Source organism: Marmota marmota, unplaced genomic scaffold (assembly GCF_001458135.2).
Source record: "Marmota marmota marmota unplaced genomic scaffold, marMar, whole genome shotgun sequence".
Lineage (NCBI taxonomy): Eukaryota > Metazoa > Chordata > Mammalia > Rodentia > Sciuridae > Marmota > Marmota marmota.
Genome location: NW_026000082.1, coordinates 16561383 through 16583560, shown reverse-complemented (window position 1 = coordinate 16583560; position 22178 = coordinate 16561383). Strand labels below are relative to the sequence as shown.

Here is a 22178-nt window from a genome sequence, read left to right as displayed (position 1 = left end):
CTTGGTGCCACTGTTAGACCTGTGTGTCTCCTGAAAGCAAGGATTATGTCTCCTTCATATTCCTCACAGAGCCCTTTAGCACCTTACCTCAACTAATGTTATCTGACTCACACCAAAAAAAATTACACTATGTAATTGGTGCTTATGGTGTTAAAAACTGGTTGGTAGGGGGCGATTCCCAAGCCTTGGTCCTTATCTACTAAGAATAAAGAAACTAGCTGAGGAGAAACTGAGAAAGGCCCTAGGGATGATTCCACTTTCATGCAAGGGTGCTTGCCCTCTCCCTGGGTCTCTACTGTTCTGTTTTCCCTCACCCCTAGGAATTCACTGAGGCTGGGTTTCAAAAATATTCACATACTAGCTTCTGAATATTTAAAAAAGGGACCCTGTCTCATTTATTTCTGTATTTCCAGCACGTAACCCAGTCTTGGCACAAAGGATACGCTCAATATGTTTGTTGAAGAAAAGAAAGACTAAATGAATGACCAAGGAGGTCAACAAGTGTGTGCACTGTCAATCAGAACACCTTCATGCTCCTCGCATCTGTAGCATTTACTTCTCCAGGGGAGGGTGGGCAGGAGAAGGAAGAAAAGGAAAAGCTAAGGGCAATTATTGAACACTTATAGTATGCTGGTGACAGGGCTAAATTCTACATTTGCTTCTTTATTTAATTTTGACAGTTGTCATGGAAGACTTGAGAAAGGACACTCAAGGGACAGGGGCAAGATCCTGAGCCATTAGAAATAGGGATGTTTCCCATGCTAAGATCATGGAAAAGAAAAATTATGTTCTACAAAGAGAAGACTGCAGAGTCCCACTTATGGTCTGCAGAGTCAACCCCAAGTGAGTGACAATGAAATCGAAGGGCTAAAGAAGAAGGCCGTATGGGTGTGGGTTCAGAGAGAAGCACACTGGACCAGGGAAGGAGGCCCCTGGCAATAGACCAGTGACACTTTCTGAACATGTTTCTTCATTAGCAAAATAAGGGCAACAGCCTATATCCTCTCTCAGTTCTTTCACAGTCCTACGGCTCCATGTTGTAGAGCATGACTCCATGTTCTGGTTAAATACATTTTTTAATTTTTGAAAAATAAATGAAAGAAGATTGAATAAATACACAATGAAGAATTAAACTATCTAGTGAAGTCTTTGCAACAACTTCTACCATCTTGCTGTATCCCCACACTTCTGTGTAGGGCTCCACTTTCTGTCTCCAACCTCCCCAACCATTTTAACACCTGGCTGCTAAAGGACAAGCTCCCTACTCCAAGGCCCTCATGAGCCTCAAGAGGCCAGGCCAGGCTCTCCACTCCTTCCCATTTATCACCTGCAGGACCCCACTGCCTGAGGAGTCTACAGTGCTTCTTCTAGACAGGGAGAGTTCCTTTTAAAATGAGCATCTCCTGACCTGATGGTCTCCCTGGTTTCTGAATTTGCCTATTAGGGTATGAGTGATCCAGTACCAAAGTGGACAAAGGCTTTTGGGCTGGTACCTTGGAGAGTGAGTAGGTGAAATACTCATGAACAGACCTCCAAGAGCAATGCTCACGCCAGGCCTAGGGATGGAAGATGGCAAAGCCCAGCTCCACATCAAGCCGGAATGTGTTTCCTAGAGCACACATGGAGTTGAGTGTTGATCAGGGTCTTTCTCTCACTTTCTGTCTGCTTTATTTCTTGGTGTTGTTTACAGATCAAGAGCTGGTATACCAGGGCTGTCTTCCTAGACTCACCAAGAAAGAGAGCTCCACCTTAATGCTAGCCTCTTCTCCACTACTGTTTATTATAAATTTTAATCACATGTTTACCTCCATCCCCACCCTCTGCCTGCCTTCCGATGTCTTTGTTTTCTATCTCCCAAGTTCCTAGGCTCAGAAAATATTTGGTTGATGCCAGCTGAATAATTGAATGAACACTGAACAAACACATATAACCCCTTTATCTTCTTTTACAGAAAAAGGTCATGAGAGGCAGAAAAGTGAGTTAACCTGTCTATGATCATACAGCAGACTGCTGATTGGGGGAGACAGAGTTAAAAGCCAAACCTGGCCCAGTCTTAGTTCCTCCACTAAATGCCATGGAAAAGGTCCTAACAGTAACTGAGTACCAGAATGTCAGGCACTATGCTGTATGTCACAAGGTTGTAAAGGGGAAAGTCACATTTTATAGATGAGGACACTGAGGTTCAGACAAGGGCTCTCTGCCTAGACTGCCCCTCACGCTTCCCCTCTACTCACTCTAGCCTGGATGAAAAAACTCACCCTTCAAGCTTCAGCTTAGAAGTCTTTTCCTTCAGGAAGCCATTCTTCCCTCACCCCAAGAATTTTCTGGGGTCCCTTTTCAGCTATGCCTAGCCCTCTGTGCTTTTGTCTCTATGGTGGCATCTGTGTACTGTGCCATTATCTGTCTCCTCACCAAACTCCGGAGCTTCTCAAGGGCAGAGGGCAAGGACTGTATCCCCAATAAAAAGAACTCTCATTTACCACTAGGCAAAAAACCTGGTATGCAGCACGAGACCAATAAATATTTATAGGAAAGAAGAAGAACAAGGGAAGGAAGAAAGAGAGGAAGGAATGAAATGTTTCCAAAGCCACAGACTTGGGAAGTAGGGAAGTTGGGATTTGAATCCAGGCCTACCTGGTTCCAAAGATTATACTCTTTCTGTAAAAATATACAGATGCCTCCTATTGATAGAGACCCTTTTATTACTATGACCCTTGTGGATTTTTCTTAGAACTTATATTACCATTCTTCAGTTAATATGTGCTAATCAATAGATGTTAAGCTTTCCAGGCTGGGGACAATGGATGCCCACAACTCTAAGAGCACAGGGTACTGCACATGGTAGGATCTCCAATCATACTGTGGCTTTAGCTTATCCTGTTGCGATGATATCTGTGACTCAGAACAGGGAAGAGCTAGCCACCCGCCCTCACAGGGATGGCAGAGTCAGGAAAGTCAAGACACAAAAACTATGGCCAGAGTCAGGTCTGTCTACATACTTTAGGATGAAAAAAAGCATATGCTCTTGCTAAATGCGGTGTCTCATTGCCTGAGGTTCAGGAGTGGTTTCTAGAGTTTAAACTCAGTTCATGACCATGCAAAACAGGTAGTTTCCCGGGGCAGTGAAATAATGGTGAGGAGAGGTTTTGTTGTTAGTGTGCCTCATCCTCCACCAAGAAGTTCACAAAAGACATAACACACACAGCACAGTGAACATACAAATTATTCACTTGAAGATCAGGAAACATTTTTTTTTTCTCTCTCTGAAAATTTCAGTTCTTTCACCATCCTTCACCCCCACTCTAAGATGAACACAGCTTTCTCAAATTTTTCCATTTGTGGTTTCTCTTTGAAATTTTATTTGAATAAAGAACTTCAATATTTCTGAAGTTACAAATCACTTGTGACCTCCAGTATCATTGTGAACCTTGACGGGCTAACATTTTGGGGACCATGGTTGAGGTGAAGGCAGCGGTGGAGAGTGGGAAAGTTACTACCCAAGAATCAGGTAATGTCGTCTTAGACACAGCTCTGCCTCCACCTTGCTGAGTAACTCTAGCATGTCCTACTCTAGTCTCCTTCTTTGTCGCAGGTGCATGAAAAGGCCTCTCTCTGACTCCTTGAGCTATTGAGACAATACCTTGGGGACATACTTTAAGAGGCAAAAAGTACCAGCAAATATAAGGCAGGTAAAAGCACAATTATCTAAACAAATAAAAAAGGAAAGGAGCTTTGCACACAAATATATTATCTAGATCATGGAAATCCACTTGAATGAAGTATTTGATTTAAACTTTGAGAACAGACCTGTGTTTCTGGACTAGATTACTCCCCTTTTCAAGCAAAGCACCCTGACTGGGGTTAATTATTGTCTTCAGGGGCCATGGAGGCTATGAACTTGTGTTACAGTGATCTTCTCAGTATGGACTGCTCTCTGCCCTTTACAGTTGTGGATTCTTGTATTCTGAAGGAGGTTTTCTGTCTTGTCCTCTCTGGTAAGCACACATTTCTCCCTATTGTCAAGGCTGCTACCTTTCAGATTTCCCCTCATTCCTGCTTCTAAATCACTTCAGATGAAAAAACCTAAAAGCTTGGTTAGTTGAAATCTGGTACAATATAAAAAGGCTATTAAGTCCTTCTATGAGCAAACCAAAGGAATTTTATACATCTTTCTAGTCATGTACCTCCCTGCTCAAAAGCTTTTCAGTACTTTCCATTCCTGCACAATGGAGTCTAAGCCACCCAGTTTTCAAGGCCTTCTACCATCCACACTCAGAGCACATCTGCAGTACCCTTTTTAGTACAGTCTAGGTGTTTTTCCATACTCATGTGTACTGCCCTTGGCCTCCTCCTGTGCCTTGAAATAGTGCCCACCTTCAAGAATAGTGCCCACCTGTCCAAGGCCCAGTTCCTTCCTGAAGTTCTCCTCATGTCCTCAGTTACAAATAACCACTCCACACCCTGAACTTCCAGCATCCCTTCTGTGGCCTTGATTACTTTCTGACTAACTGGAATACAAGTTTTTAGGATCATGTCTAGTTCTCTTTACTGACCCGAGACCTCTTTGGAGAGGGATTTTATAATGTCTGGCAATGCCTCTTGCTAAAAGAATGCATAAATTAGCAGTAACAAATGTTTTGTCAGCCTCTGTTCTCTAAGTCACATTCCCCAGTGTTCCCATCACAGTGTGCCCACTGCTGCATCCATGAGCTCCTATCAGATATACTGAGAGAGGGAAGTGACTTGTCCTTAAGGAACTGCAGAGCCCGGTCTCTGTCCCTCCCTGGCCTCTGCCCCTTGCCTTGGCCTATCTCTCTGTTTAGCCCTCCTGGAAGAGGAGCTGAAAAAAAAAATGTCCCCCATTTGGAGTGGTAGGTGGTCTGCTGGGGCACTCACCACTGCCAAGCCGTAGGAGCAACACATCCTGGAGCCTCCGGTTGAGGTCGCGGAGCTCCTTCATTTCAGACACAAGTGCCCCATACTCCTTGAGCTTCTTGGCCTGCTGCACCAGCTGCCTCCGAGTCCGCTCCAGCTCCTGCTGGAGGTGGCGCATCTCCTCCTGTTGCTGCTGGTAGTTGCGCAGCAACTCTTCATACAGAGCCCGGGGCACAACAGCATCCTCTAGACTGTCCATGTCCTCTGTGCCTGGGGAGGCCTCCACGAAGACCTCCTCAGGACAAGTGCTGTGGCCCAGGCTCAGGCCGTTCTGCTTCTCTAGCCGAGCCACCACTGCCTCGATGCTCTTGTGCGCCACTTCGCTCGGCTTCCGCCCCTCAGGTCTCTGTGTAGGACAACGAGAATCAGTTCAGGCAAGGGCAGCTGGGACTTTCTTGGACTGCAGCTCAATATTTCCCCAGACAATCCTAGAATCACAGAACCACAGAACATCAGTGTTTGTAGACAGCTGTGTAAACACTCAGTAAAAGCCCTTCATTTACAAGTGGGAAAACTGAGGTCCAGAGTGTGGAAGGGGCTTGCCCAAAGTCATATGGTCAGTTGGTGGCAGAACCAAGGCTCTGGTTTCCCAGGCCAGCACTTTTTCCATTCCACCACTCTGCCTCTTGGATGTATATACCATGGCTACCCTTCCAAATTCCCCAGCTCCCCACATCCACGATGCCTGGGCAGTTACTTGCTCTTGAGGGGTGATCGATATATATTTGCAAAGAATTAGGGAAAAATCAGGACAGGCTACACCATCACAGGGGAATGGCACTCAACATAAGAAAATAAAAAAGGCCACTCTACCAATGTAACCTTTTCAAGAATGCTTTATTTGGGAAGAATGTTAAAAACTCTAATCCACTCTAATACAGGACAGTAAAAATGTCTTATTTTCTGTTTCTCCACTGCCTACTCACTCAGAACTGGCACTTGGCAGGATCTTGTTAAATGTTTACTCAACTGAAAACTTCAAAGAATGCTAGTATTGGAGGGTACTCAGTTTCCCTCATTTTACAGATGAGGAAATTGAGGCCCAGAGATGGGAATAACCACACTCAGTATCACATGGTGAGTTAAAGAACAGAGTTAGAACCAGCATTTGAACTGAATTTCCTACAAGGTTCCTTCCCCCACATCTATCAGCCTCTCCCTCATCAAGACAGCGAGTTCAGAGAGGAATGTTCACTTAGAAGAGGATTACCCATGACTATCCAGGGTTGGGGACTTAGCTGCCTGAGGAAATTCCTGCTCAAGGGGACAAAGCTTGCACTGAGGGAACTGGGAGTTACAGGACCAGCTGAACTCTTCACCCAGGGCTGGAGGGTTAGGAGCTCTCCTGACTGAGGGCATGTGTGGGAGGTGCAGACAACTGAGGACACAAGATTCTGGACAACTTAACTACCTTGGGCAGGCCTATCTTAACCTTTCACTGAGTTTTGGGAAATTAAAGGGAACCAAAACAAAACAAAGCCATGACTATGAGATTGAGTAACAGGATGAAATCCTATGTCCTTTTATCTGCAGTGATAAAGTACTCCTAGTATAGATGATTTTAGCAGCTTAAATTGTAATGATCACTTACACATCACTATACTGTGAGACCCTGGGCCTAGGGTCTAGCTAATCTCTGGGTAATCTGCATGACCTAAGGGGCCACAGCAGAGGTGCCACAAGTGGCATGAATTGAACACAACATCATATTTTGCAGTTGGCCTTTGGAACAGCCTTGACCTTGTGTCCCAAATCAGATCATGTTCAATGCAGAAGTCACCCTTTTTCCTTCTTTTCCCTCTCCCTTCCTCTGGGATACTCACTACACAAAACAAAACAGCTAGCTTGCTGAACAAGATTTCTAGCAAGTGTTCAAAGTGAAGGCAGCAGGAGGCCAACTGGGGCCTATAGCAAGGAAATGCCACCTCATGTAAAAGTATTCATCCAAACCAGGGTCCCACAAATGCCCTCTGTGGTCCTGGCTAACATCTTTTCACAATGAGTCCACCCTTAGCTATTTGGGCCATCTGAGAGTGACTAGCTCTAAACTGCTGCTCAAGACCAAGAGCTTCTTAATGTTCCTGGAACTTAGCAGTGACCTCTCCAGAGCTGTGGTCAGGAAGAAACACATTGTTCCAAACCCATAGCAGTGATGACACTGCACAGACTGTGCAAATGGGACTGTGCTTGGTGGCACAGCATAAATCAGGGCTCCCTGGAAAGTGGGCCAGCGAGGCAAATGCACATTAGCTGTCCCAAGTCTCCTCCACCCTGAAAAAATCATGAACTATGACACCAGGGGACATTTATGTGGGGAAGGAGGCCAGATTAAAATTCTTTAGCTATGAGAAATATAAAAATGTCCCACATACTTCTAAGAAGAGCAAAGATTTTGTTACCTTGATGTGTCTAAGTTGTAAATCTTCTTCCCCATAATCTTTAACCTCCCCATCTTCTTCTATGTGATTGAGGGAAAGTTTGGGGATTTTTATTTTCTTCTGCATCACACTGTTTTCAAGGTCAGATTTGTCTTCTAAAATGCATATCAAGAGAACAACGTTAATCATGAATCAAAATGGTTAAAAAGCCCCAAAACTCAAATTCTAGAAAATGACTGAGGCCAGACCAGTTAAAAAAGAAAAGTATTATTGTCCTGCATGCACAGATCCTAAGAGTAAGGAGCAGAGCAGATCCACCTCTAGGATGGAGGGTATTTGCTCAAAGCACTGTCACAAAAAGTGCTGAAACAGCACCCAAATGAATTCACTTAGGGGTCAAAGTTCAACTTAGAGGGTAGGCTTTATGGAATTCTAGACTCTTGGAATTGGACTGCCTCTAGACTGTCATCTGGTCTGAATTTAACTGGTATATGAACCCCTCAATAATCCAGATCTTTATAAGCCAAGTATCTTCCCAGGAAAATCTGTTGGGTTTCTGCCAGTTCAGACAATAGTGGCACAAGAGGGATAATATCCCTTTGAAGGTAAGGTCTAAGCTGGAAGGGCATGGAACTCCCCACAGTCCTGACGCAAGACAGGCTGAGGAAGGTAGATATGGGAAGAGTAATGAGTAACATTTACTACCTTTTTAATTGTATTAAATCATAGAAGGAGGAACTTCAGTAACCAACTGGTCCAACTCTCATTTCACAGATGAGGAAACTCAAACCCAAAAGATGGGTAAGGCCTGCCCAAAGCGCAGGTCTGAGGAACAGCCAGGAGTAGAAAACTTCCAATGTGCTTAAAACATGTACTGAAGTATGCTACAAACTGTAAAGTGCTACATCAATACAAAACGATATGATTTCTCCTCACTTTCTCATTGTTTAAGTGCAACCTCAGAGAATCTGTAAGAGTTTTGTTTTGTTTTGTTTCGGCACAGATTTCAAACTATACTTCCCAGATCTGTCTCTCACGGGAGGTGTCAAAAGTAAAATTTCAAATGCTACGGCTCCAGAGATAGAAATCTGAACCCACTCTGGAATTGGCCCCCTGTGGTAAAATAGTTTGTGTTCTGGGCTTGAATTGAGACTTTGGGAACCATTGTTTCTTACACTCCCCAAAGGCTGCCACTGTTGTACTTTAAGTGCAGTCTCTAGCACGTTACCCAAAGCATGATACACCCCATAGTTGGTTAAATCTAGTCTCCAAGGGTCTTCATGCATGAATGTGTTTGTCTGTGTTAAGATGGCCTTACACCTCACCCAGGCCATGGTGGTTGAGGTATAAGGCCATCTCCTTACAATTTGTTAGTAAAGCTGAGAAGGATGCTTATTAATGAATGTACTCAAATGCTAAGTCTTTCTAAATGGTCTTAGGAATGGAGGCCCAGATTATCAAAGGTGGGACTTGAGTCAGAAACACCTGTTTGGCCCTCAGCCATTCCATGACAGGGGAAGGAGAGGCGAGCAAGATCTTAGTCTCCAAGCTCAGGCCTCTCCTCCATAACCAGAGTTTTAGGGATGACAGCAGGAAAGTCACACAATTCACCAAACTATGCTGTCACCCTAGGCCCTCAAAGAATGGGACATTATACTTGGTATTATCAATGTACCTAAATCATTTTATCATTTTAAGAATAAGGTGAAAAAGATTTAATTTCAAAAACAAAGAGATGACTTAAGCAGGGTATGATTATAAAGGAAATACCCAGGAAAAAAGAGGTGGCCTTATTAAATAACCTCCTACTGATAAAAACAACCCTTCCCACTGACCAGAGGAATAATCCTTGGGTTCTGTTCTCACAAGAATGACCTGTTCTTATTCACTTTGTAGCTATAATATACATCCAATGGGTTAGGCCTGAATAACAGTGGGGACTTGGGCATTTCCAAAAGAGCAACAGCTTCTCTCCTACAAATAATTGTTGATTCTTTCTAAGGTTAAAAAAAAGATCTAAACTATAAAACTTAAAGAAAGTATTTCAAATGAAATTATCCTGACACGGTGTGCACACAGTGTGTGTGTAAGCACGCGTGCACGCACATGTAGAAGAGCGCAGATGAGAGGGTGGTACTAGGACTTTTGATAGTGTGTTGGAGGCAGAGCTCCTGAGCTAGCTTTCAGTTTGACAAGTTCAATGGAGAAAGTCTGAGATGCAACCACCAAACTGGGAACGACAAGCTGTGCTTTACTTTCCTGAGCTGAAAGTGTATAGCTCAATATTGTGTTGGTGTGGATTTTGTACAGAGAAAGAGTCATTCAGACTTACAAAACTAGGTGATATTTGGATAGAGAACAATCCTCAGATCACCTCCTTCAACTCTTTCAAAATGCAGACAAAAAATAAATGGATTTCCAAATGGTGAAGTCTCTGCATCCATCCATGTATCAATCAGGCCCAGGGATAAAGGAGGAGCAGATCACATGAAGTCCCCACCCTGGACAGTTCACCATTATGCAAGGTCAGAAATCATCATCATTAACATGAATATATGAGAACCTCAACAATGTAACCCAGGTCTAGAGCTTTTCCTCCTCTGTGTCAGCATAACACTTATTGAAATCTTATACTCTGCAAAACCAAGGCTAGGTTCTGGGGACATAGGTGAATGAGCATCCAGATGGGGAAACAAAATAGTTCATGAGGAGCTAACCTGAGAATTCCAACATGGAGATGAATATGGAGGAATAACAGCTATAGGATTTCAGGAGCAAGAGAGACCACTTCAGGTGTGACCATGGAAGGTTTTTGAGAGGAGGTGGCATCTGAACTAGACCCCTTACTTCTGAGTGATCTGGGGTAAATTAACTTTACTTCTATGAGCCCATCTCCTCATCTGTGACTTGAAGTAAACAATTCCTACTCACAGAATGCTGTGAGGATAATCAATTCCATGTTAAGAACCTGAGAAGAATTATTGGCACTTGAAGAGCCCATCAACATGAAAGGATAACCACTTAAGGACAATGAAAATGTAGACCACACAAGGTGGGGGAAAAATAGGAATCATAAAAGTTAGGAAAATACTTAAATTGAACCACAAGAGATGGCTCAGCTATAGACAAGAGAGAGAGGTAAGGGAAGAAGGTAAGGTGGTTGGGGAAGAGAAGAAATCGCTTGAGTGTCAACTTAAGAATTGCTGAGGGTCAGTCTGCCAGTTGTGGAAATAACTAGAAGTCAGACAACCTGCATTCTAGGTCCAGTTCCACCACTTCATAGGTGTGAGAACTCAAGTAAGCTGCGCTCTTCTTGTCTGTCATTTTTCTCTTCGTGGGAGTATAACTCATTCCCACCAGTTATACTCGAGGCTCCATGCTCTTGTTTGCATCTGGAATGCCCTCCTCTTTCACTGTCTGCTTGAATAACTGCCCACCCTCCACTCATCTCCTCCTTTCTTCTCAAAGGTCCCATTACACACTATAGATGCTTTCTTCCATAGTCTATTATCTCACTATGCTGCAATTACCTCCTTAGAGGTCCCCCTTCCCTCTAGAGTGTTAGTATCCTCTAGTGGGCCAACATTATAGGACTAGCCACACAATAGGGACTCATCAAACAAAAATGCTTAATGAAAAAATAAGTTTAAAAAGGACACTTCATGTGCTTACTTCAAGTAAGCACATGAAGCGATAATCAACATCATCAGCCATTAGGAAAATGTGAACCAAAACTATAAGAAGATATCATTTTATACTCAGGATGGCTACAACTGGGAAAAATGGGAGAAGTGAGGAAAAAAACAAGTATTGGGGAGGATGTGTAGAAATTGGAACCCTCAAACACTTCTGGTAGATGTGTGAAATGGGGCAATCATTGTGGAAAATAGTTTGGCAGTTGCTCAAAAATTTAAACATGGAATATTCTGTGTTTAATATGACCCAGCAATTCCACTCCTAGGTGTGTACTCAAGAGAAATGAAAATGTGCTCCCACACATAAACTTGTACGTGTACATTCAGAAAAGCATTGTTCAAAATAGCTGAATGGCAGAAACAACCCAAATGTCGAGCAACTTGTCAACTGATAAACGAAGTATGGTATATCCATACAACAGATATATTACTCAGCCATAAAAAGAAATGACACACTAATTCATGCTATAATATGGATGAATCTTGAAAATATGACACTAAGTAAAAGAAGTTAGACACAAAAGTCATTTATTTGATGACTCCATTTATATTAAACATCCAGAATAGGCAAATCCATAGAGACAGAAATTAGTAGTTGCCAAGAACACGGGGAAGGTGCCAACGGGAAGTGACTGCTTAATGGGTAACAGGGATTTCTTTTTGGATGATGAAATGTCCTGGAATTAAGTAATGGTGAGAGTTGCAGAATATTATGAGTACAATAAGAAACAATGCATTGCACATACTTTAAAATGGTTAAAGTGTTGGATTTTATGTTTTATTAAAAGTACTTCAACTATAAAATAGGCTACTGTTTGTGGAATGTCTATTATGTACAAGATGCTACTGTATGGCTCTTCACACGTATCACTATAACTCACAATAACCCTGCAAGAAGGCATCATTAGTCACTTTTTTTTTTTTCAAAAAGGAAGAAACGAATCTCAAAGAAATAAAATCCTTATCTGAAGTTACCCAGCAGGGAAGGTGCAGAGCCAAGATTTGATGAAGATCTATCTGCCTCTATAAGCTAAGCTCCATCTCCTCTAAACACATGCCTAGAACATTCAGCCAGAATAAATACTGAATGAATGAGTGAGTGATGGCTATAGATGAGGACATCCACATTCATCAGTCTGAAGCTTAAAGTAGAAGCCCACTTTACTCTTTCCTGCCAAATACTCTGTCTTCAAGGAGTCTCCAGAAAGCAGTAATCATTCCCAGACACAGCAGAAACTGGTGGTAGCCAGGCCTCAGAGCTTGACTGGGTTCTTTGAAAAGTAATCTGAATAGTCCACTACACTCAGAAGTGACAGGAGTGAACTCAGGAAAGGGACAGAAGGAAATAGTACCTCCTATCACACACTACTTGATTTGGATCTCCACCATCTTGATGCTTGGCCAAAGGGGATGTTGAGATTTCACTGAGAGCCACTTCATGGCCCCATTATTCTGCTCTTCAGTCTTCTTCATGAGCCATGTTTCCTGCATGAGGGTTCTGAAGACCTGAGGCCTCTGCTCATCCATTTCTGAAGGCCATGAATGGTTACTGAGCCCCTGTTTGAGGTCAAGCACTATGCTAAGTGGTCTTTGTGTTTTGGGCCCTAACAACTCAGTACATGCCAAGAATCTCAACCAGAATATAAGGTTTGACTTCTGGGAGATGCTGGCTCACACAGGGCCAACCTCTCATCTCTAAGCCTTCCTAACCCTCCTCCTAAGTTGAAGGTAGATATCTCACATCCACATTTAAGCCATAGAAAAATATTATTTAACAAAAAGTGGGGAAAAAATGGTTGGGAGAAGGATGCCCAGAATCTAATAAAAACAACCTAGGCTTTTGAATCAAGTGGCCTCAGAGAGTTTAGAATTCTGGCTCTAACTGCAGGAGGGAACTTAGTTAGGCAAGCAACTGAAGCGGTCCAAGTCTCCTATTTATTATCAGTAAAGTGGGTTAAAGAAATGTTTCTAGTTGGTCTGGTGGCGCATGCTTGCAATCCCAGTGGCTTGGGAGGCTGAGGCAGGAGGATCATGAGTTCAAAGCCAGCCTCAGCAACTTAATGAGGCCCTAAGCAACTCCGTGAGACCCTGTCTTCAAATAAAACACAAAAAGGGGCTAGGGATGTGGCTCAGTGGTCGAGTGCCCCTGAGTTCAATCCCCAGTACAAAAAAAAAAAAAAGAAATGTTTTCCAAAGAGTTAGCACATGTAAAGCACCAAGCTCGGTGTCCTCCTTGTAAGTGGCAGGGAGCTACCCCTGTGGGTTATGTGTTTGGCTTCTGTCCCACATCAAAGAGAACCACTGTAGGTATCTGACACAGATTGAGACATGATGAAAGAGATGTTTTAGGAAGATTTATGTGGCAGAGGCAAGGAAGATGGATGGGGTACGAGGAAGAGACCCAACATAGGGTGACAAGGAGCTATAACTCTTGACTGGTCACATTTATGAAGGTGAACAGTGGTGTGGATCATCTAAGACAGCAAATATTTCATGTGGCACTTTAATGTGACTTTGGAATATGTTTCTGGCTGTGACTTCTTAGAAACCAAAGAAGAAATGCGCAGTTGACTGAGAGGGATGAAGAAGTTCTCTGATCAACTTGCCTTTTCACTTGTTTCAAACTTAAAGCCAAAGAATCAGTTTTAGTGTAAACAGAAATAAATATGTAGCCTCTGAAGAGACAACTTTCACCATGCTAATTTTCTGACTCTCTTGTCTCCAGGGCAGGAAAAGCCACCAAGGATTTGAGCATCATCTGTCCCCTCCTTTCTCACTCTTATGATGTAAGCTAGCTGCATTTATCCTTTCAACAAATGTTGAGCAAGTACCTACCATGTGCCAAGTTCTGCGCCAAATTCTTTATGAACATTACTATATTCAATTCCCACAGTTAATGTATTAAAGCAGGAACTGAGGTGGCTTTCCTATGACATAAACAGCAGGGGTACAATTTCAAACCAAGTCTACTTGACACCTAGACCTGTTCCTAATTAGCTACCTAATTAGCCTATAGGACAAAATAAAAATTATCAAGTTGTAACTTTTTCAACTAAAAGGCCCATATCAGCTGTACTGATATAATTTCCAAAGAATCTGCCTTTCTCAAAAATTTTCCTACACTCTCAGAGGATGCTGTGATGAATTCCCAAACTGAACTAAACATTATGTAAAGTAGGACTCACGCCAGACTCCTGAATTACAAAGCTTATCAAGGCCACCAAGCTCTAAATAGTCTCCCAATATAGTCAGTCTCTATTCAAAGCCATAAAGAAATTTTTTGTTAAAATGTGGTGAAAAGATGTTCTTCAAAAACACAACAGGACTTGGAATTTGGTATTAATCTGAGAGGCACAAACATCCCATTAATCTTATCACTGGGGGAAAAGTGGAGGCATGGTAAAAAGCAAAAGGTATTTTAGAAAACCGAGGCAGGTGCTTAGGAAACCCAATGCAAGTTTGTGTTCAAAAGTGAAAAATCTGTAATATACAGTAAAAATGGGAGAAATGTTTTCCTGATTCCCACTTTACATATAATCAAGCTGGATAATTAAAATAATCAAATGTCAGAGAGCTTAGTTTAGTGTGGGTCTGTTAGCTAGGATGAGATCCTAAAAGGCTAAACATAAAATGTTTAACAAAGGTTCTGTCTTGTTTTATAAATATGTATATACAAGTTTGAAGTTTTCATCTGCAAAAAAACTCTGAGAAGTCTGATGTTTGCATTAAAAACAGATATAGCACAGGAAAGACAGGCACAATGCATTCTCTGGCCTATGGTGTTTATTTTTATAAAATCCAAAGCAGACAGAATTCTCAAGTTTCATGAATAATATCCAGGCAAGACAACAAAAAGAAGAGTACCCTGCTGTGGGGTACCAGGAAGAAATCAGGAGACACTGGATTGAGGCCTGGCTCTCACTGACTTGCTGGGTGACCAGTTCTCTCTTTCGGTTTTCTTTTCTATGAAACATGGGAACTAAAAAACGTTGATTGGTCCTTCAGCTGTGTGACTACTGGCCATCCAAGGGCCTTGTGGGTCTTTCTCATCTGTGCAGTAGATGATATGTAAGATCCTGCTAGGTGGGCGTGTTTGAGAAATGCCCGACAGGAGCCATTGCCAGGCTGCTTCAGTGGGTCTCCTGGCTCTCACCCCCACCACCTTGTCATGCCATTCTGCTGGGTCCTTTGTCAAGCTGCCCTCCTGTGCTTCATCAGGACTGTTGCCAGGTGGCCCAGCACAGTCATACAGGGGCAAACAAGGGGAAAAATGGTAAGCCTTCATTGCTTAGGTCAAGCCCCAGAAGGACTTAAAACATAAGGTTAAATTTTAGACTTGAACGTTCCTTACCTTTGCTTGTTCCTCTTAACACTCTTTTCCACAAATGGTGGTGCCACACCCACACAGACTGTTCTTCTCTCAGCATCTATTAGCTCACCATAGTTCCTAACAGCTGTCAGTATTTAATAATTGCTTACCACATGCCAGACTCTTCTGCATATTACCTTACTAAATAACATAGTGGGCAACTGATTACTATCTCTATTACAGATGAGCACCTGGACCTCAGAGAAGTGAGGTCATCTCCCCAAGGTCACACAGCTTATAAATAGATAAGTAGCAGAGTCACAATTTGAACCCAGAGTATTCAACTTTAAAGACCATCCTCTTTCAGCTCTCTAACATTTACTTCTTGGTACTTAAGGAAGTGACCTAGAAGTTATCTAACCAAACTCTCCCATAGTGCAAGATTCCATTCTAAAATATCCCTGACCTGCTTGCCACCTCCTGAGACAGGGAGCTCAGCACCTGCTGGAAGCCCTTTCCATTATTCATCTGTTCTCTCTGCTATTATCTTGTGTTCACTAGCCCAGGAATTCTATTCAGTGCCCCTACCTTTACTTTTTGGATCCCAAAGAACAAGTCTGATTCTCCTCCATGGTATAAATGGAAAAGTACCAAAATATCCCATGCAAATCTTTTCTTTTGCTTATATGTTTAATTGACCTATCCTATGCCTTACCAGTGATGAGCTCAGAGGAGAGGTAGTTGCTGTGCAGTTACAAGAAATACAAACCAACCCAGATCTGAGATCCAAAGATCTCTCTCCTCATTTGGCTTCCAGGACACCATGGCTCCTGGTTATCCCTCGATTTTCAATGTATCTGTGGCTGCTCCTTCCCAGTCTTTTATGGGCTCTTCTCCTCAACTGTGCTCTTACAAGCCACTGTTCTGAAGAGTTCTGTCCTTGCACATTTCTCTCCCTCTGTGACATCACTCCTCCCATGGCTAATGACTTCCAAATTGAGATCTTCAGCCTGGGGTTTTCTTCTGAACCTCAGGCCACATGCCCACTTGCTCTTCTGGCATAGCTGCCTTCATGTTCAATGGGCCCCTAGGATTCAGCAGGTCCAAAACTAAACAAATCACCTACCATTCCAGCTAGCTTCTCTTCTAGTGTCTGAGACAAGAAGGCCCAGATCACCTCTTCATCTTCACACATAGCATTGCAACCAGTCAGTTAGCAGGTGCTATGGAGACTACTTTCCTAATATATCCCAGATCTATCACAGCCATAGCTTGGGTCTCAGACTTTCTGATGGACAGACACATTTCTCCACCAGCTCAGTCTATGTGGAAAGACAGCCCTCTACCTGACACCTACAGAACTCACAAAACAGTTGTTGGAATAACCCTTTTATGGGGAAAGCGAGAAGCCCTATCTCACAAGGATGTAGATAGTGTGTGTGCACTGAACCTGGAAGCTTGTGGGTACCTAATATATAATTGGCAGGCAAGGAACAATACATACTCCTCCTTAGGCATTTCCCTTCAATATATAGCTGACTACATAGCAAAACTCAATACTTGCAGAACTTAAATGAGCCAAAGAAAATTTCTTCGGGTTATGTATGTTTTTCTGGTAACAACAGAGCACACATCTCCTGTCTCTGATAAGAATAAACAGGTAGGCACACTGGAAAGAAAACTGGTCTTAGAGTCAAAGACCTCAATTTGGATTCCACCTTTTTGGTATATATAAAAGCTAGTATACTTTTGAATAACAAGATATCATACAAAACCTCAACTTGCCTGGGAAAATTTTTTCTTTCAGACTGTAAGCCAGAACTCTGAAGCACTCCGTAGCACATTTTATTTAGTTGTAACAAATACGTGGTTCTTGAGTACTAAAAACTCACATCAGACTCAACCTTCAATGGTTAACATTCCAGTAGAATCTGCAACAGATGACAGCAGGCAAGTTCCAATCTTTGCTCCAATGTATATCAGCAGAACATGTCAAAACCTAAATTAAAAGTTTTCACTTGCTTTTTTTAAAAAATAAATCCTTTGGTTGGCAGTCTCCCACTGATGACATGCAACAATCTTTGCATATGAAATCGGCTAGTCCCCTGCTTAGCTGCTAACTTTGTAGAAGTTCCAAAGCATTTCTGGAGCAAGTAATCTATTTGGACTGACAATGCCAAGCTGGGACCTGAGCCCTGAATGAGCTAAAATTACCAAAGCAAGAAGAACGTGGCTTTGGAAGCTATTTCTCCCGAGTGTGGGGTTTCTTCTAGTTGAGGGAGTGATAAAGAATGTTGACTTTTTCCAGATGAACAAAGTTGAATGAAACCTCAAAAATCCTGTTGCAGGTTTCTGTTCTGAAAAACAAGTTGCTGCTTCAGAGGTTCCTGTCCCCTCTACTTCCTTTCCCTAAACATAAAAATGCACTTATCTCCCTAATGTGTAGGAGTTCAATACAGCCCAACCAGTGGGGGCTATGTGCTGGGTTCTGCAATGCCCAGATAAGGAAGTCAGGCCCCTGTCCTGGAGGGGTTCACCGTCTGGCAGGAGGAGAGGTACATGGAGGGCAGCCCAGTCAGAATATGCTATAATCCATCTATCCATATATAACAAACAAAATGGAAAGAGACTTCTGCCCTCACATGAGGTCAGAGGGAGGTACAGGGAATGCCCCAGAGGCAGGGTCTCCTTTCTCATAGTACCTAATAGGCTGGAGCCCACTAGAAGGTGAGCTCCACTAGGCAGAGGTCCCTTATCAGACAATGATCCATCCATTCTGGCTGGCTCAAAGGAGTGCTTGAGGATGTGTTCATCGAGTAGCAAGAAATGCCTCATTTCTAGGGCAAAGGGGAAGGGTAGGTGAGGCTAGAGAATTAAGGTGGGGCTGGTCTATGGGATTCTGAAACTTTAATCAAGGAAAGTTGTCAATTAAGCAACTTGAAAAATGGATTTTGAGACATGGTGATCTATTTGAAGGCTGCTGGTTTAGACGAGTAGGAGCTGAGGCAGAGGCCTGAATGCAGGCAGTGCTAGTGGAACTAGAAGAGAAAAACTTAAGTTACCAACCCACCTAGAACTGCCTCCTTCCCTGTGCATCCTTCCCTACTGCCAGGCTCTTACCCCTATTATTGCATATGTTGGGGTGACCAAACAACAAACCCCATGAAGACAGTGCCCATTTGACTATCCCCCTGCACACAAAACACTACATAGCTGAATTTGAAAATTTCACCCCTGTCCTCCCTGGGTCATGCCATAATTTTCCATCCTAGTGCCTTGGACTTAGTGCCTTGGTGTATCACTTATTAAAGCACTGGGTCGGCCTATAGGAAGTAGTAAGGGAACCCTTGACCACAAGGAGAATTTATTGAACTCAAGCAACAATAATAATATAGGTGTCCAGAGAGAACAATATAGAATGTTAAGACTAAGCCTAGAGGAACCAGTTTTAGCCCCTAAAACCACAAATGTCAATACCATGAACAGGCTGGATTGCAGTTAGACAATGGCCAGCTCTCCAAATGGGTGGTTCTTACTTTCACAACCTGCTTGGCAAAATAAATGAGTGTGATGAGATATCACACAGTTCAAAGGCAGCAGCTCCTGTTCCCAGTAGAGGGAACAGGAGTTCCTTTGAGAGGATTTCCTCAAGCAAATGACAACTGAAGGGTAGGACAAAGAGGTATATGTAGAATGAAGGCTGGTAGCAGAGGAAGAGGAAGAATAGTGGGATTGAAAACTCAGAAACTAAGATTGTCCTCTGGTTTGAAAACTGGCCTTGAGCTATCTATGTAAGCTTCATGGACAGCATTTTCTTTCCTTCTCCTCATTCCAAGCCATGCTATGCGGCTGATGGGAACATTAGCTACTTTACCAAGGAGATTGCCAAACAGAGGCCTGACCCTGGAGGATCTGTGCTCCATTTCTGGCTGCCATTTATTAGCTATGTACCTGGCAAATGTCTGCATCTCAGTGTTCTCATCTATAAAATGGAAATAATAATCATAGCAATATCTACCAAAGGGTCTCCAAGAGGACTAACAGAGATACAAGCACATATAAAGACTGTCAGTAAAGGTGGGACTTTATTTTTCCTTGTACTAGAATTGTAATTTAGTGAGAAGAGAGCCATACACTAGGGTCCAACACAACTGAAGCCATGGCATAAGCCACTGTGGGTGGTAGAGTACAAAGTCCCATAGCAGTTGGCCTTTGACACTTCTTGGGAATAAAAAGAGGTACATTTTAAAACAGTTCTGGATTGGCCTGGGCAAATACTAAGAAAGATACTTCTCACTTGAAAGCCATAAAGTGGCCCTGTTGCTACCTCTGAAACCATTCTATTGGAGCCAGAGAGGGAGTAATTAATAGAAATCTATTTACATAAAGCCACCTCTGCCTTCCTCTTGAAGAATCACCTCCTCATACTTGGTGCCACAGAACAACTGTATTTATGTCCAGGAGATGCCAGATGAGCTCTTTAAGATGAAGTTGCAAGCAATTCTCGGAACCACCAAGTTTATGTCAAGATGGGGTTCCAAGGCACACAGGAGAGTTCTCCCAGGATAAATAAATTGTCAAACTCACCCTGGTCCTTCCAATTAGGACCCAGAGCAGCAGCTTCAATTTAAAAATTAACCAGCTGATTGGAATTCCAAATGTGGTCTAGTCAACATCACATTTTTTTCCTTCTCCCAAGAAAAAATTGAGAGGTGGTGAGAAGCACTCTATCTTACTTTGCTCAAATGGGTGCTGCACTTCTCTGTATATATTCTGCTAGTTTCTAGATGTTGCCTAGATTTTTTTTAATAATCCAAAAAATTAATCAACATTTCAGCTTGAAGGATGAATAGTTTACAGGTTCAAAATTTGTTGTTCTCAGATGACAACTATGAGTATCTGACTTAGGAGGACTTTAAAAATCAGATTTTAAATGTTGATTTTAAAATCAGAGATGGTGTTGGCTGCCATGTGCCTAAATGGTCTGTCTGCAGAGCCTGGAGGGCCACGCACAGTGTGAATGAATGAATGGGTGGATGGATGAACAATCTCCAAAGGAGGAAGCCAGTCTTTACACACTAAAGCCCTTGTCGCTTACTTCCTCTGACATACATTCCTTCCACTGTCCTGGGGCCCTCCCAGATCCAGGAGTATGACACAATCATCAAAAAGCATGCTTTCTTTTCTTTTAGCAAAAAAAGAAGCTAAGTTTATAACCTAGTTACAATTTCTTCAGGCCTGTCTTCTTGGGGAATAAATTTCTAATCTTGTTCTTTAGTAATTAATAACAAACAAAACAGCAAAATAAAACCTAATCAGCTACAAAGGGTTCCCTTTTCTAAACCCTACTTCCATTTGCTCAGTATTTCTGGGGGTGTCTGGTGGTAGGAGGGCCTATAGTCCTATGCCCCAGGGCTTACAAGGCAGGTGGAAAGATTACAGCTTGTCAAAAAAAGGCCCAGGAGGTGTTGTTGATCAGCATACAGTTCTTCCACGCCTCCACTCCCTCAAACCTCCTTTGCAGAGGCAACATAAGGTGGTGGACAGGAAACAGTCACGAGGCTGAGCTCTACTACACTACTACACTAACTTGCCACAAGATCCTGGGCAAGTCACTATATGAGGTTCATCTTTTAGGCTAAATGGGAGGAAGCAAAGGAAGCTGGAAAAAATAGAAAAGGTCGACAAATTACAAAACAATGACAATGTCTTCCCTTCTGTTCCTAACCCTTGGTGTTCTCTTCTAAGTGGAAGGTAGGGTGAGTGACTGTGTGTGCCCACTCTAAGTAAGGCACATTCTTCTTAACCAGCAGCAGCTAAAAGGTTGCTTACCCAAAAGGAAGTGATATTTTCCTGTTGCCCACAAGTCTGCATTTAAGCCTCTTAGAACTAGCTTGTAAAGAGGGCCAGCTGTCTTCTCTTTACAAAGGAAAAGGTGCCTCTCAGCACAGCACATAAGGTGGAAGGGCTGGTCTTGTCCTATAACCAACTGAACTTCAGTGTCATCCTCTGTCAAATGAGGATGAGACCACCTGCCTTGCCTAAGTCTCAGGCCCTGAGTAAGCAGGGAGGGGAGGTCCTGTGGTAACCTGACCTAGAAGCTCTTTCCTGGCTTCTACCTCTCACTCAGAGAGCCTGTGAGTGATTTCAGAGATGGATGTGGAAGCTGAGGAATGCCTTAGAGCTTCTTCCTCCTTACCTTTGCTACCTCGCTGGAGAAAGGCAGGAGAGTGGTGCCTAGTGCACTGAGGTTCAAGGCTTCCTTATCCAGTCTAATGATGGCCCAGATGGGACAAGGATGCCACAGATTCCTTTGGGAAGGAGAGATTCCCACTTAAAGATCAAACAATATGTGTCTTACTCCTCACTCCTAGGAGATGCTAAGGGCCTTAAAGGGAGAGAGACCACTTGAGAAACTTGAGACAGAAAGGAGCACAGAGGGAAGGAACAGAGAGAGGTAGAGAGAAGGTGAGAGAGCAGTGACGGTACACACCGGCAGGGAAAGAAATGGAAAGTGAAGGAGCAGGGAGGATACAAAGAATCAGAAAGAGGACAGACAGATAAAGAGATGAAGGCAGACTGACAGCGCGGGAGTGTCAGGGAAGCAGGAAGACAAAGGGGACCCTGTGGTCTTTTTAACTGGTCTGGTCCCTTACAGACACTCCATCCTTTAAAGAGAAGCCGGATAGGTGGGAGGAGGAGACCTGAGCAAGCACTGACTCCCCAGGCCCCCTCTGCCCAGCGCCCGGCCTCTTCCCGTCCCGGCCCCCGCCCGGGTCCCACGGTCCCTCCCAGCCGGCTCGCTCACCTGCCAGCGCCAGGATCTGGGCCTTGTGGAGCAACAGCGCGCCCCAGTCGCGG

The 22178-nt window shown here is 43.2% G+C and overlaps 2 protein-coding genes across 2 annotated transcripts in view; both read right to left on the bottom strand.

The window, feature by feature from the left end:
- Agbl4 (AGBL carboxypeptidase 4) overlaps positions 1 to 22178 on the bottom strand; it is a 1414634-nt gene that overhangs the window by 217955 nt on the left and 1174501 nt on the right. The window lies entirely within an intron of this gene.
- Positions 1 to 22178, bottom strand: part of Bend5 (BEN domain containing 5) — a 46679-nt gene that overhangs the window by 24139 nt on the left and 362 nt on the right. Inside the window, 3 exon segments of the mRNA XM_015485025.2 lie at positions 4897 to 5281; positions 7335 to 7468; positions 22126 to 22178. The exon segment at positions 22126 to 22178 is cut by the window's right edge and continues 20 nt beyond it. Of these exon segments, the coding sequence (XP_015340511.1) occupies positions 4897 to 5281; positions 7335 to 7468; positions 22126 to 22178 (572 nt within the window).